The 17,493-nt window shown below is 43.2% G+C and overlaps 1 protein-coding gene across 5 annotated transcripts in view; it reads right to left on the bottom strand.

Moving 5' to 3' along the window:
* TRIP13 (thyroid hormone receptor interactor 13) overlaps positions 1–17,493 on the bottom strand; it is a 186,248-nt gene that overhangs the window by 135,633 nt on the left and 33,122 nt on the right. For all 5 annotated transcript variants that reach the window (XM_088445702.1, XM_088445698.1, XM_088445697.1 and 2 more), the window contains 2 exons: positions 13,313–13,478; positions 4,462–4,591 (listed from right to left, as the gene is read on the bottom strand). In XM_088445702.1, the coding sequence (XP_088301828.1) occupies positions 4,462–4,591; positions 13,313–13,478 (296 nt within the window). The remainder of the gene's footprint in view (positions 1–4,461; positions 4,592–13,312; positions 13,479–17,493) is intronic.

Below are 17,493 nucleotides of genomic sequence, written 5' to 3' on the forward strand. Positions count from 1 at the left end.
TTCCATGGCTGCCGGACTTCGTGTGCCTCCTTGATCATGTAGGCCACTGCTGTCGCCCTGTCGGACTGAACCTGGACAGGCCTGACCCTGTCCAGTATGAGTGCCTTGAGCACTGCCCGAAGTTCCAATATATTTATTGGCAGATGACTTTCCTGTATCGCCTTGAAAGGTGCGATGACCTGTCACTGCTCCCCATGCTCGCAGACCTGCATCTGTGGTGAAGAGTATCCACTCAGGGATCCATAGTGGATGACCCTTGTTCAAATGAGTGGTCTCCAGCAACCAGGCTAGGGAGAGGCGAACCAATGGTGAGATGCAACCCATCTGGGATTTTATCCGATGATACTGACCATCCCATTGGTCCAGGATCCACAGCTGCAGGGACCTGGAGTGGGACGGGGCACAAGTCACCATGTCGAATATGGTTACCTTAGAGCCCAGCATCTGCATAGTCAAGTGAACCAACACAGTTTGCTTGCAAGGTAGATTGTGCACACGAGTCTGTAGTGCTACAATCTTGTCCTCTGGTAGACGAATCCTCTGTCACAAGAGAGGACAGCAGTGCCCCCAAGTACACCCTCTGCTGAGTTGGAGAAAGTGACGACTAATTTCCCAATTGACTACCCAGCCGTGCTCCTGTAAACAGGCAATTGTCATCCGTAGATGCCATTGTAACCTCTCCCGAGATTGTGCAAATATCAGGAGGTCGTCTAGATATGGCAGTATTCGGACTCCTCTGAAATGAGCTGTCATGACTGCCATTATCTTGGTAAACACCCGAAGGGCTGTGACTAGACCGAAGAGTAGAGCCTGAACTTGGTAATGTTGCTGATCTACTGCCAACCTGAGAAAGGCTTGGTGGGATCTTGCAATCAGGAGATACCGATATGCATCCTGTATATCCAATGAGACCATAAAGTCACCAGGCTCCATTGCTAGTCCAATTGACCGTAGAGTGGAATTTGGACACCTTGATGAATCTGTTACCTTAGATTCAGTATAGGGAAGTGTGACCCATTGGGTTTTTTGATTCAAAAACAAATACCAATAATAACCCCTTCCCTGTTGCATCACAGGGACTGTAACTCCTGATCCCAGGAGGGCCCCAATAGACTGCTGGTAGGCCGAGGCTCTGACAGGGTCTGCAGGAAGGGTCGTGCCGACAACCTCTAAAGAGGATGCCTCCGGAACGAGATGGCATAACCCTGAGAGCCAGCTCTCACCCCCAGGCATCTGTGATACCAGGCCTGAGTGAACTGAAAAAAAGTCGGCCTCCATCCAGGAGGAGGCCCGCCGCTACCGATCTACCTGCCTGCGGAGAGGCTGTAGACAGCGGCATATTCTAACTAGAGTGAGCAGTAGAATAAACACAACAACAATTCATGGGGGCCATCTACATAGGAGGACACAAATGCTGTGAACACCACATAACATGAGGCACTGTAGCCGGAGCCCAGGCTTCTGTGGCTTTTGTCCACTAAGTGCGACAACATCTGAGACCAAGCGGCCAGACAGGTGGCTCTAGTGCTGGTGCAGGTGTACCGGAGACATGAAGTAACTATTACAACAGTACTACACAATCCACCCTAGTTAACAACCTGCTCAGACAAGCCTGCAGCCCAGACTTACACCACATCAGACAGTAGCCTCTTGGACGACACAGATATTTTGGCCTAGTCCGCTGTCAGATCCTCTAGTCATAGTGGTTTATGGACTGCCCTGAGCTTGTCAAGACCCTAGAAGCCAGAAAACCAGCGTAACTAACCGCTTCCCCCATATTCAGTGTTACTCTCTCATCCACTGAGAGAAAACTGCTACTCTCTGGTTAATCCCAGAGCCTTGTCCAATCCTCCATAGCTCTGGACGCAACTGGTCTGGTAGTAGCTCTAGTCAATGAAAACCTTTAAGTCTTCTATCTGTAACCTCTAATAAAGAGGATACTGCAGGAATGGATAGTATAGTGCTCCTGCGCAACATGAGCATCTTTGGGGAGCTCTCATTTGTTACCCTAGTGAAACAACATGGGTACCGAGAGGTTTACCTGAGATTCGTCAGCACCCATGCCGAGAACAATAATTCTTAATCACCTTCTGACGTCTAAAGAATGGCTCCCTAGACGTCAATGAAACCTCCTCTTCCTCTGTATGGAGGACAGCCCCTGCTCCTTCAGAGAGGGGACATCCACTAGGAACTAAGGCCCTCATTCAGAGCCGTACGCTCTGAGCAGAGCGCACGCTCTGCATGAGGGCCGGGCTCCTTTTTCATGGAGCGTCCTCCTGGACGCTCGTATAGCTGTGGGTCACCACCCACAGGCTATACGAGCGTTCATTTTGATGGCCGCGATGGTCGTGACCATCGCGACCATCGAAATTGCGAGCCGGAGCCTGCGGTTGAGGTTTTCAACCGCAAGCTCCGGAGTGATTTTGGCTCTATCAGAGCCAAAATCACTCCCACTGACATCACTAGTGATGTCAGTGGGCCGGCTTCTGACGGGAGGCGTTCCCGTGGGAACGCCCCCGTCAGGGAGGCACGCCCCCGGCACGCCCACCAAAGGGGGCGTGCTGTCCATCAACATTGACAGCACGCCCCCTTTGATCGGACACAACGAGCGAAGGAAAGTCCTTCGCTCGTCGTGTCTGGCGCATGCGCACGACGGAGCTCCCTCCGTCGTGCGCATGCTCAGTGCAGACCATCGACCCACTTGCGAGCGTACAGCCGCTCGCGAGTGGGTCTGAATCAGGCCCTAAGTTTTCTTTCACAGAGACAGACCCATTTACTCCCCGTACCGGAGCCTGATGAGGAGGCAGAGTCAGACTCTAAAGGTCATGGGTGACGAACCCTATGCCCCTGCTCCCCCGCTGCTAACCTAACTGCCCGCGGAGAGGCTATAGACAGCGGCATACTCTGACTAGAGTGAGCAGTAGAATAAACCCAACAGGAATTCATGTGGGGCATATACATAGAAGAACACAAATGCTGTGAACACCTCGTAACATGAGGCACTGCAGCCGAAGCCCATGCTTCTGCGGCTTTTGTTCACGAAGTGCGACAAAATCTGAGACCAAGCCAAGCGGCCACACAGGTGGCTTTAGTGCTGGTGCAGGTGTACCAGAGACATAAAAGTAGCCATTACAACAGTACTACACAATATATCCTAGTTAACAACCTGCTCAGACAAGCCAGCAGCGCAGGACTTAAATGCTCTTCTTACCTGTACCGTTAGACATCTACAAAATGTATAAAATGGTATAAGGTATACAGTATAAATGCAATGTGACTTTCATGAAACACCCCACACACCTTCAGAGTGATGAGGAGAAACACACTGATAATATAACTGACAGTTTTGGCAAACAGACAGTGTACACACAGCAGCTAGCGTTTAGGTCGCATAAAATGCATAAATACGCACATTTGCTAAAGCAATGTGAACTCTTAATCAACTGACCAGCCCCGAGGGAGTAGTGGTAGGATATAGAGTGCGCTATATGTCAATCCCTGAAGGAGAGGTATATAGGGAGACAGACCAAACCTCTGAGACCACTGTAGTAGTGCACGGATAAACGGTGACCTGCAAGCGTCTCACACACGAGGTGGTAAATAGTAAACCAGACGCAGGGACTTCCAGGAAGTGTGTGTCTGGTGCGGAGGAGCGCCTGTTTTCCCTTAGCTACGTTTTTGACGGCCGGGTACGCTGCACTACAAGGTAATAAGACGTTGACTAGTGCGCTCTAGTGCGTCTTACCACCCGTCCCCGACAACAGACGATATGGCCCCGGCCGCCTTAAGTGAGGAATCGCAGAGCGTCTTTCACCTGCAGCGGCCTCTGATGCATCTCAACACCAGAGGCAAGGGACTGCTTTGCGCATGATTGCCTGAGAGAAATCCTTACCTGCCATCTCTGTTACCCGACCGCAGTCCCAGACCTCAGCGTCTTTAGGCCGCTAGCTTAATCCATGCTGAGGCCTGCCAAAAAAAACTCAGTTCATAAAGCGGATTAGTGTATCTGCATCGGAGGAGGTAGATGGTGCCGCAGTAGAGTGTCATTACTGGCACTAATAATGCTAATCTCTGAAGTTTCATAAACTTAAGGTAACACAAAAGAAAAATAGCTTAGGACTGCCCAGCAGTCCCGCTGTTATAACAGGTGCTCTTGCCATGCACCAAACAAAAAAACTGAATGCCTGTGGCTGGGGCTGGGTTATATATTGAGGAGGACCACTGCATGCTCGGAGCTCCAAAGCTGTAGCTGTTTGGTGCATTGGATGCTATCCAACTATATATCCCAAGGTAATTCCTGTGGACCCTATGGAACCTGAAGAAGAAATGGTAAGTATAGATTGGTCATTTATATGAACATATATGATATTCTTAACTTGAGCCCTACGTGCATCCCACTTAGGTATAAATTGTGACATTTAACTTGAATTAGGAAGAGTTTATAAAAAATAAATGACTCACCTGCAGGCAGAAGCCAGTGGTTAGCTGCTACAATCTCCTCATTCCCTTCTTCCAAATTCTCTGCACTTGGTCCTTCCTCATTTAATTGAAAAATATGAACAAATACATTGCACTTGCTGAGATCAATCGGCTGCAATACAAAAAAACAACAAATAAATAGCTAGTGGCAATTTGAGTGACCAGCTTAATACAATCAATATACAGTCAGGGGCATAAATATTGGGACATTGACAGAATTTTCATATTTTGGCCTCTATTCACCACCACAATGGCATTGAAATGAAACAAAGGAGATGTGCTTTAACTGCAGACTTTCAGATTTAATTTGAGGGTAATTACATCCAAATCAGGTGAACGGTGTAGGAATTACAACGGTTTCTATATGTGCCTCACACTTTTTAAGGGGCCAAAAGTAATTGGACTATCAACTCAAAAGCTATTTCATGGACAGGTGTGGGCTATTCCCTCGTTATTTCATTATCAATTAAGCAGGTAAAAGGTCTGGAGTTGATTCTAGGTGTGACATTTGCATTTGGAATCAGTTGCTGTCAACTCTCAATATGAGATCGAAAGAGCTGTCACTATCAGTGACGCAAGCCATCATTATTATTACCAGTTATTTATATAGCGCACACATATTCCACAGCGCTTTTACAGAGAATATCTTACCATTCACATCAGGGAGAATATACAAACTCCACACAGTTAGGGCCGTAGTGGGAATTAGGCTGAAAAATCAAAACAAACCGATCAGAGAGATAGCAAAAACATTAGGTGTGGCCAAATCAACTGTTTGGAACATTCTTAAAAAGAAAGAACGCACCGGAGAGCTCAGCAACACCAAAAGACCCGGAAGACCACGGAAAAAAACTGTGGTGGATGACAGAAGAATTATTTCCCTGATGAAGAAAAACCCCTTCACAACAGTTGGCCAAGAACACTCTCCAGGAGGTAGGTGTATATGTGTCAAAGTCAACAATCAAGAGAAGACTTCACAAGAGTGAATATAGAGGGTTCACCACAAGATGTAAACCATTGGTGAGCCACAAAAACAGGAAGACCAGATTAGAGTTTACCAAACAACATCTAAAAAAGCCATTACAGTTCTGGAACAACATCCTGTGGACAGATGAGACAAATATCAACTTGTACCAGAGTGATGGGAAGAGAAGAGTATGGAGAAGGAAAGGAACTGCTCATGATCCAAAACATACCACCTCATCAGTGAAGCATGGTGGTGGTAGTGTCATGGCGTGGGCATGTATGGCTGCCAATGGAACTGGTTCCCTTGTATTTATTGATGATGTGACTGCTGACAAAAGCAGCAGAATGAATTCTGAAGTTATAACAGATACAACAAAGAAGAAAGAGCGCTGACCATTAACAGTATCACAGTTTATTGATACCAACAATTCACTATACTATATATACCAATATGAATTGCTGGTCACATAGACCTAATCACAATATTACAAATATAAATACAAAGATCAATAGATGAAAAATAGAAAATAAAAAGCACAATATACGAAATCACTATTAAATACGCTGCACTTAAATGACCCAATAGAAATAATAACCACTAATATAGTAGTGGTACTATGCAGCATATGTACATTGGAATACACATCAAATAAAACAGCCTCAGGCGCCTGAAGACCTAAATAAAAATGCCCATCTGTTAAAACGTTAATGAATGGTGTTCCACAGCCAACAATTAAAAATTCCTTGGCATAATGTCATAAAAAATATATTGATAAGAGATAAGTATTCCTTGGTTCTCTCTTATTCTCAAAGATTTAGTTACGAGGTAAAATATTAATGAACCGGATCAGCAGCAAACGATTTGCAATGTTGCAAAACTAGCAACAGTCAATAGGCCAGCCAGCTGAGTGTAATAGGCCAGCCAGCTGAGTGCAGTGTAACCTTAGATTGAAACAATGTGCCGCATTTAATGAATAACATTAATTCAGCAGAAAGACTGAAAGAAGTTCCATATTCTTTTAATCAATCAGAGTAATTCAACATAACCGGCATGTAAAGCAACTCCCAGGGTAATTATTTGTATTTACCCTCCGTATAGGGCTCAATTCCACTATTAGCATGGAAGAGACTTTTGGGCTAAGGCTTGTTAGATAGATGCAGCTTACCGCTACCACATGGGGAGACTCCAGAGGTACAGTTCTTACTCCGGGTCACTGTCTGGAGTGGGGCGTAAGCCTTCAGCTGCTGTGCCGCGGTGTACACCAAGTGCCAGAGCACGTTGATCGGCTGCCACGCTGGCCAGATAATAGCGGCTGTAGTCCAGTCTTTGAAGAAGTTAAATAAGGTCAAGTCCTAGGCAGTGATGTTGAAGAGGGTGGAGCTTGATGCGTTTCTCAGCCACGGCAAAAAGGGGCTGTTTCCTCAGAAGTACTCCCCCTCAGAAACTCCTGTCTTTTTATACACACTCCTTCTGTCAATCAGGGAGATTATTTGAACCTGTTGTTCACCTCATTCACTTTTTAAACTGAGGAACTATTCATATGAATAGGTTAATAAGGAATTTGTGTTTTTTTAGAAAAACTTTTCATCTACTCGTATTTTCAAATGTTGGTATTTTCCAACAGTGGGTATCAGAATCATGGCAAGTTTATATTATACAAACAGCATTCTAGAGATAATAATGATTTTAATAATAATCATATGGATTGTATAGAGCTTAAGATAAACTACTGTATACTGAATATTGCTATTACATAACACAGAAAGAGAAGGAGAATCCAGATAAAATAGTGCTAAAAAACTATGAGGGACCTCTAACTTTAATAAAACATACATAATTAGTAACAGACTGCTCAAAAAATACTTTGGGTAATCCATATTTAAGGGGTTTGGGGTGATGGCTGCTAGCCAAAAGTAAAGTGTTCTTGTCGGTAGGTTTACAAAACACTCCAGTGACAATATTGCCGTTGGTAATGGACACTTGTACATCCAGATAGTTTAATGTAAACTGGTCATATTGAAACGTGAATTTGATAATATGGATTACCCAAATCTCAAATGATGAGGGTAGCCCGCATTACCAGTGATGCAAAACAATCTGCACTAGAAATCGATAAAATCATCGATAAATTTTTGGTGAGGGGATATGATTTGCACTCCTTGTATAAAGCCAAAGAAGAGGTATTAAAAATACCACGAGAATCACTACTATGTCCGACAGTTAGAAATAAGAGAAATGTCATTCCATGGAAAATGGAGTCCGGTGGTTCAAAGAGCCACTAAGGCACTGTGGCCCATTATAAAAACGGACAAGGATCTTCAGTGCTTTAAAGATAAAGTGCCCATGCCATGTTACACCAGGGGTCGAAGCATACGTGACTTGGTAGTTCGCACAGACATCACCAATTTGGTTCAACAACAACCATCCAAGACTTCTTCTTTTATTCATAAAACCACCATTTGTTACAAATGTCTCCACTGTACCACATGTTCCCACATGATCAAGTGGCGATTTGTTTAAACATCCTCATAGTGACAGACGGTTCAAAATTAAGTACATCTTAAAGTGTTTATCATAGTTTGTGATCTATATTATCATATGCCCATGTGGTCTCTATTACGTGGGAGAAACCACACGTACAGTGAGAGAAAGGATGGCTGTACACCGGTCCTCAATTAAATCAGCATTGACAAAAGGGTCCTCGGACCAGCCGGTGGCACGTTATTTTTTGCAAAAGGGTCATACGTTAGCTTCCCTTCGCCATATGGTCATCGACCATGTCCCGGTGTCCCTCCGGGGCGGAGACAGAGCAGGGAAACTACTTTTCCAAGAGACAAGATGGATCCACCAACTGGGCACTATTGCCCCATTGGGACTTAACGAAAAAATCAATTGGAATATGTTAAAATCATAGTATTTGCAATATGCCCGTATAGAGTTCCTGGTAGGGGTTGTACTACATATGTTGTATTTTTGCGTCTCTTCATGTTTACATGTTTCATGTGGGTGTTCATCTGTTATTTATTTCATTATGGAAATGGCAATGTTCCTCTTGCTCGTTTGGGACATTCAGGAGCACTATATTGGACTATAGGGGTGTGAGAATAATTTTGTCTAAAGACAATAGTTAAGTTATGTGCCAGTGATTTTATACCCACCATTGACATGATGCATTATATTTTGTACAAGTGACAGGGTTTCACCCTGTCTTGCTTATGACGTGTCTCCGCTCTGCTTTTGCAGACCGGGGAGACTTTTCCACATTCAGCGGGTTGCCATGACAATTGCGCATAGCCATAACCTCATCATCTCAGGACGTCCAGAAGCACGTGATGGGCCCTCTCCCCGGTCTGCAGCAGATTAGCGTGATGCCATGCCTGCATATGTATATATACACTTCCAAAGAATGTGCATGTATAAATACATGGGGCACAACAACAGATATAGGGCACTCTGGAGTATAAGCAATTCTAGTTACGATAACCTACTTGAAAAATAGGGACTAGGGCGGTCGATTATGTCCATATTGGACTATATCGGGGCAGATAACACTTAGGCCCCTACAGAAAAACCAGAAATGGTGCAGGTGCATGAGGTACCAGTCCCCCAGGGAACTGGAGTCATCCAACAACCCAAAAACACCTCCCACCAAATTTCAAACACACAAGACAGACTACTATAACTGGTTAATATTAAACTCCATTAAGATCTATTGTATCATTGAGCCCTTTAAGGGCTAGAGTGTCAAGTTTAAATATCCAAAAAGCTTCTTTTCTACATAGTGACCTAAATCTGTCACCACCTCTTATTGTTGGTTTAATTTGTTCTATCGATTTTAATATTCTTCAGATCACCCTGGGGGCATTTAGAAACATGCTTTGGTAAACTATGTGTTTTAAGATTTTTCATCATACAGCGTCTGTGTTCTAAAAATCTAACATTTAGGGTACGGGTGGTTCTCCCTACATATTGGACTCCACAACCACGTGAAATAACAGATTACAAAGTTAGATTGACAATTTAGGAAGGAGTCTATATTAAAAGAACTTTTATCAGTAAGAGGTCACAATACTACTCTTGTGATCTGCATTATCACAAGCGTGGCATTTTGTTTTCCCACATTTAAAAAAACCTTTTGGCTTTGGTTCCAACCAAGTTAAATAGGGTTCTTTGTTAGGGATTCTCGGGTTCGTCAAAGAACTGGGAGCCAGCTTTAATTTTAAGCTCTCAGCCCTCCTAAAGACCACTTTACAACCACCTTCCAAATCTTTATCAAGAAGTCTATCCCTTTTAAGAAGTGCAGAGTTTTCATTAATAATCCTCTTGATTTCATTGGCAGAGGAATTATATTTCATAATGAATGCCAAAGACATGTTGTTTGTTCCCAGTACTTTCTTACTATGAACCCTATCTGTTAAAGGTCTTCCTTTTGTCAATAAATCTTTTCTTTCTATTTGACTAGCTTCCTCTAATGCTCTGTCTAATATAGCTCTTGGGTACCCTTGCTTTTCAAATGCTTCATAAACACTCTTAGATTGATCCCGGAAAACATCCGTATTGGAACAGTTCCTGCGAATCCGCAGGAATTGGCCTTTAGGAATATTTCTCTTCCAGCTCTTGTTATGACAACTCCTAAAGTTAAGATACTTGTTGCAATCTACATCTTTTGTATAAGTAGAAGTGCAGATTTTATCAACGACAATATTGACCGTAATATCCAAATAGTTAATTGTGGTATCATTACAACAGCTAGTGAATTTTAAATTGAACTCATTATCGTTAATAAATTCAATAAAGTGTGTAACTGAATGTGCATCCCTATCCCAAACAAAAAATAAATCATCTATATATCTCCCGTAAAGAACCAGGTTCGCTCATATGAATAGGTTAATAAGTGAGGTGAACAACAGGTTCAAATAATCTCCCTGATTGACAGAAGGAGTGTGTATAAAAAGACAGGAGTTTCTGAGGGGGAGTACTTCTGAGGAAACAGCCCCTTTTTGCCATGGCTGAGAAACGCATCAAGCTCCACCCTCTTCAACATCACTGCCTAGGACGTGACGTTATTTAACTTCTTCAAAGACTGGACTACAGCCGCTATTATCTGGCCAGCGTGGCAGCCAATCAACGTGCTCTGGCACCTGGTGTACACCGCGGCACAGCAGCCGAAGGCTTACGCCCCACTCCAGACAGTGACCCGGAGTAAGAACTGTACCTCTGGAGTCTCCCCATGTGGTAGCGGTAAGCTGCATCTATCTAAGAAGCCTTAGCCCAAAAGTTTCTTCCACGCTACTAGTGGAATTGAGCCCTATACGGAGGGTAAATACAAATAATTACCCTGGGAGTTGCTTTACATGCCGGTTATGTTGAATTACTCTGATTGATTAAAAGAATATGGAACTTCTTTCAGTCTTTCTGCTGAATTAATGTTATTCATTAAATGCGGCACATTGTTTCAATCTAAGGTTACACTGCACTCAGCTGGCTGGCCTATTACACTCAGCTGGCTGGCCTATTGACTGTTGCTAGTTTTGCAACATTGCAAATCGTTTGCTGCTGATCCGGTTCATTAATATTTTACCTCGTAACTAAATCTTTGAGAATAAGAGAGAACCAAGGAATACTTATCTCTTATCAATATATTTTTTATGACATTATGCCAAGGAATTTTTAATTGTTGGCTGTGGAACACCATTCATTAACTTTTTAACAGAAGGGCATTTTTATTTAGGTCTTCAGGCGCCTGAGGCTGTTTTATTTGATGTGTATTCCAATGTACATATGCTGCATAGTACCACTACTATATTAGTGGTTATTATTTCTATTGGGTCATTTAAGTGCAGCGTATTTAATAGTGATTTCGTATATTGTGCTTTTTATTTTCTATTTTTCATCTATTGATCTTTGTATTTATATTTGTAATATTGTGATTAGGTCTATGTGACCAGCAATTCATATTGGTATATATAGTATAGTGAATTGTTGGCATCAATAAACTGATACTGTTAATGGTCAGCGCTCTTTCTTCTTTGTTGTATCTGTTATAACCACACTTGATAAGCGCCAAGCTCCTTATCCGTTAGTAGCTGCTACCATTACAGTAATCACATGTTATGATTCAAGTGGGATTTTATTCATATTATTTGTGTTTAACAGTTTATTTTGTCAGTCACATTAGCGCCTTTGTGAGGATTTTCCTCAGTGTGTGTTTTGAATTCTGAAGTGTTTCGGGCAATATTATATGCTCATATTCAGTCAAATGCTTCAGAACTCAATGGACGGCACTTCACAGTGCAGATGGACAATGACCCGAAGCATACTGCAAAAGCAACCAGAGAGTTTTTTAAGGCTAAAAAGTGGAATGTTATGCAATGGCCAAGTCAATCCCCTGAACTGAATCCAATTGAGCATGCTTTTCACTTGATGAAGACAAAACTGAAGGGAAAATGCCCCCAAAACAAGCAGGAACTGAAGACATTTGCAGTACAGGCCTGGCAGAGCATCACCCTGGATGAAACCCAGCGTCTGGTGATGTCTATGCGTTCCACACTTCAGGCTGTAATTGCCTGAAAGGATTTGCAACAAAGTATTAAAAAGTGAAAGTTAGATTTAGGATTGTTTAGTTTGTCCCATTACTTTTGGCCCCTTAAAAAGTGGGAGGCACATACAGAAACCATTGTAATTCCTACACCATTCACCTGATTTGGATGTAATTACCCTCAAATTAAATCTGAAAGTCTGAAATTAAACAAACAAGATGTGCTTTAACTGCAAAGCCATTGTGGTGGTGAATAGAGGCCAAAATATGAAAATTCTGTCAATGTCCCAATATTTATGCACCTGACTGTATTTGAAAAATAAAAAATAACTGTACACTATTCATTGGTCCAAGTACATATGTGTAGTTACATATTCAGGCAATCCCCCTGCCAAAAAAATAAATGAATACAGAACATGCCAATACAGAAGCCAGAAACTCTATGAAACCAAACAAACAGCAATTATATTACAGAACACTTTTCTTTTTAGAAAAGTAAAAAAACATTTACATACAAATGCATATATTTGCAGTGTTAAAAGTGTTAAGGCTGAGGACTACTATGGACTGTGATAGACCTGCGAGTCTAAACCAAACTGTTTTTTAATTAACAGAACAACAAAAACAAAAATAGCTCCCAATTACAATTGATATTACATTGGCTCACTGAATCATTTTATCAGGTTAGGTAACATCTATCGGTATCTAGACGGAATCGGTATTTAATGCCAGCGGCTAGACACTAAGACACCCGGCTTACCTTCATTCGGTATGCTGGGTGTCGGTATTTTCTGGTGGGGCTAATGATAGGCGTCGGGATTTCGACACCTATCTTTAGTCCCGTCGGGCTGCCAGTGTCAGGATATCGGCAGGCAGGATTGTGCCCGTCAGTATCCAGACTGCATCCCTTTTATACATGTACAGTAGAGCGCATCAAAACATTTCACAGTACTGAGTTGCTATACCCAATTGTTTTAGCACATTCATATTGAGTGGTAATATGAATATATTTAGCATTTAAATTCGTAAAGAATTGTGCACTCAGCATAAAAAAATAAATATTACAGCTAAATTGTGAAGCTTTGCTCCATATAGGTAAAGTAACTTTATGAAGGCAAAGAGCCCTTGGGCTCAATCTAATTAGGTGCAAATTACTTGTGGTGCAACTAAGTGCGGTTGCATGCCACACTTACAATACCACCAGACTTGTGGATTTCTGTTTGCAGCCCTAATATACAACAGAGAAAGATGCTCATAATTAAAATATGGGACTTCTCCATACCTTGAAACAATTAGAAACACATAATTGCAGTAGTATCATGTCTTACCTGTCTGTCTTTTAGCTTTAACTCAGTATCTACAATAGCCACTGAATTCACATGTTTCATTAAAAAGAGGTCATCAAACTCTGTCCAGGAATAATCGCCAAACACAACACTGTGTCTATTTAATAACTGCATAACATGACCCCTTACATCTTCGGTTTTTGCAGTGCTAGAATTTGGGGAACAAGAAAAAAAATAAGTCGTGTTAAGTATAATGTGCTTAAGCCTATACAAAATGTAATGTCAAATTGAGGCTAGCGTCACATGAATATTTTAACACCAAGAACAAAATTACACATTGTATTTACTTGAACTCAGCAGAGTTCCAATTACTAGACTCTCTATGAACAGAGGGGTCAATTCAATTAGGAGTGAATTGCAGGTAATTCCTGCAATGTTTTGTTGGAACGCTAGCAACTGCACCCTAAATCCACCGTAAAATGTGTCCTTTAGTTTACAGCCCCATAGGGATGCATATTAAAATACACAATTTAGGGTCTACTATGTATGCAGTATAGGAGCGCACTAAATCACATTCATGGGCATTAATTGAACTGCCCCCAGAGTGTGTCAGTGCCTTACTGCATGCTATGTAGTCATCTAGAGCCTGATTCAGTTACGAGCAAATAAATAAAACAAGGAGCAAGTTTTTTCCTTTTACAAACCATGGGGTTTTTAATCTAAAATGTAGAATTAATCTAGGTCACACATCTTCCCATCTATATATCTCTGCACATTTCCCAAAGAACACATTTCTTTTTTTTTTTTTATTTGCTCCTAACTCTGAATTAGGCCCACAGTGTGCAAGTGCGCCAGGTTTCTGAGACTGAAATGCGCACGTGTACAAAGATCAAGTATTACCAATTATGCATGTAAAAATGAACGTAGGGGTGACAACAACAGGTACCCAATCTCTGCCATGTATGAAGAAATAGTGGGTTTCCCACCTTATCCCAAAGGGATTAGAACTGAAAACAGGAGAGTATCTCCAGCGTTGAGATGGGTACTTCATAGATCGAAAGTTCATTCTGACACCTCTGCTAAGCAAAACTATTCCCTTACTCTCCAAAAAAATAGGAGCCAAGCAATATAGGACTGTAAAGGCAGTGTTACCACTTAAAATAAAAGAGAGCAAACACCCTCTTACTCAAACATGAAATAAGGGCTGCAATTGGCAAATAAGTGAAGACCCAACAAAAAATTGATAATCAGTCTAATAATTTATTAGTTAGATTAATGCATCATAATGCAACTCACTTTTGTCATAAAAGAAATGTAAATAATAACAAAATTGTTGTCACTATTGTAGCCAACAATGGGTAGAGGAATAATTTAAAAAGAATAATAATGGTTTAAAATAATTTAAAAACTGTATCAGAAGTTAAAAATCAGGCTAAAAAATTAAAGCAATATATTTTTATGCCGATTTAAAAAAAACAAACAAAAAAAACAAACTAGTTTTGCATAGCGGAAGCGTCACAACAAGATTTTCATAATTTAAAAGTACCCTTCTCAAAGCCAGAGAGATTCTCCTGTTTTCAATTATGTATATAGTAAACACGTTATACACCAAAAATGAGATATGTGTTAAGAACTTACCTTTGTTATCTCTCTTTCTACGAAGTCCATAGGGTCCACAGGGAGACATTGGGGTATAGGTGACGGAGTCATCTGGGCACCACGCAGTTAAATTTTTCTCCCAGGATGCACTGGGTTTATCTCTTATACCCTAACCCTGGGCCAGAGGCACCTCAGTTTCGTAGCAAGCCAAAGACCAGAGGAGGCAAAAAGAGAGAGAAGAAAGTCTGGAACACTCAAGAATCACATTCTCACAAAAAGGAGACGGAGAACCGGTGACCAGAGCGAAGCCCATCCGAAGCACAGGTGCATCAGGGTGGGTGCCCTGTGGACCCTATGGACTTCTTAGAAAAAGAGATAACAAAAGTTAAGTTCTTACCATATCTCATTGTCTACTTCAGGGTTCATAGGCTCCACAGGGAGGCCTTGGGGTTGTCCCAAAGCAGTCCCGTTAAGGGTGGGGGACGCTCCTGTGCAGAGAGGAGAATCCGCAGCCCAAAGGAAGCATCCTGAGAGGCAAAGGTATCAAATGCATAATACCTCAGAAAGGTGTGGACAGAAGACCACGTGACCACCTTACAAAGCTGAACAGCCGGGGCACCACGGCAAGCTGCCCATGAAGGACCCACAGACCGAGCAGAATTAGCAGTAACAGAGGGCAGCACTGGAAGACCCTCACGAGTGTAAGCCACAGAGATCGGCATTCGAAGCCATCTAGCCAAAGTTTTTTTTATTGGCTGGCCATCCCTTCTTGTGAAAGCCGTAAGGGACAAACAAGGAGTCTTACTTCTGAAGGGAACTGGTACGGTCTACAGAAATCCTGAGGGCACATACCACTTCCAAAACAGGCTTCACCTGTCGAGAGGTCTGGAGAATTAAAGGCCGGTACAATAATTTCCTCATTAACGTGGAAACTAGAAACCACCTTAGGAAGGAAGCCAGGGCGAGTCTGAAGCACTGCCCTGTGCTGGTGAAAGACAAGAAATGGGGAACGGCAAGCAAGAGCCCCCAAGTCTGACACTCTTCTGGTGGAAGCAATAGCCAGAAAAAGCCATTTCAGATCCACTGAGTCCAGGGGTTCAAATGGAGGGCCCTAAAGACAACAGCCAAATCCCAAGGTGCCACAGGAGGGACAAAGGGAGGCTGAATGCGAAGGACACCCTGTAGGAAAGTGCAAATATCAGGAAGAGGAGCAATCCTTCGCTGTAACCACACTGGAAGAGCAGATACATGCACCTTCAGTGAGGCAAGGCGGAGAACAAGATCCAAACCCACCTGCAGGAAAGCCAAAACACTGGATATCTGAAAGACCTGGGGGTCGTAACCTCTGGGACGACACCACTGAAAGCAGGTGTTCCACACCCTGTGGTAAATCTAGGTAGAGGCTGGTTTACGCACTCTGAGCATGGTGTTTACTACAGAGCCAGAAAATGCCTTGGACCTTAGGAGGGATGACTCAAGAGCCACGCCGTCAAAGACAAACAACCAAGGTCCGGGTAAAGGCAAGGACCTGGAGACAACAGGTCCAGACATTGAGGCAACAGCAACGGAGTGTCAATGGAGAGACTCTGAAGAGCTGAGTACCAGTGATGTCTGGGCCACACTGGAGCCACCAGCAAGACAGTGCCTCTTTCTTGTTTGAACTTCCGAAGTACTCGAGGAAGAAGGGAGATTGGAGGAAACAGGTCCAGACAGAGCGTCTACCAAGAGAACCTTGGTGTCTCGTGTCCTGGACCCGTACACTGGAAGTTTGTGATTGTGTCGGGAGGCCATGAGGTCCCCGTCCGGAAGGCCCCACTAGTCCACTAGGAGCTGAAACACTTCTTGGAGAATAGACCATTCCCCGGGATGCACGTCTTAACAGCTGAGGAAGTACACTTCCCAATTCAGAACTCCTGGAATAAATACTGCCGATATGGCTTGGAGATTACCTTCTGTCCATGTCAGAAAGCGTGACACCTCTGTCATTGCCACCTGACGTTGAGTTCCTCCTTGATGGTTGAAGTAAGCCATGTCGTGGCGTTGTCTTTCTGAACTTGCACGGGCTCTCCGTTAATATGTTGATTGGCAGGGCAGACTCCTCTGCTTTCCACCGTCTGAAGTGAGTGTGGACCTGCCACTGCACCCCAACCTCGGAGACTGGCGTCCATTGTCAGAAGGACCCAGACCGAAATCCAAAAGGTGGCCCTGGTGAGGTGGACCGTCTGCAGCCACCAAGCAAGAGACAGACGCATCTCCGGAGAGAGCACCATCGTTTGCTTTATCCGTTGAGGTAATCCGTCCCACCTGGAGAGGATCAATTTCTGCAGAGGCCGGGAATGAAACTGGGCATATTTCACCATGTCGAACATTGACACTAAAGGAGCATACACGCTAGACGATATGCTCCCTGAGCGATATCGTCTAGTGTGTCCCTGGCAGGGTGTGCTCAATGTCGTTTATGATACTGAGCACACCCGCTGAACGATATAATTAACGATATTGATCAGTGCCCGGCTCGCTCCCCCATTCCCCAACATGCAGCAACCTGACAATATCGTCATGTTGGCCTGCATGTTTACCCGATGAACGACAATGACGAAGGACCCGCGGGAACACGCATCGTC

The sequence above is a fragment of the Taudactylus pleione genome, unplaced genomic scaffold (genome assembly GCF_031769625.1).
Source record: "Taudactylus pleione unplaced genomic scaffold, aTauple2 ptg000386l, whole genome shotgun sequence".
NCBI lineage: Eukaryota > Metazoa > Chordata > Amphibia > Anura > Myobatrachidae > Taudactylus > Taudactylus pleione.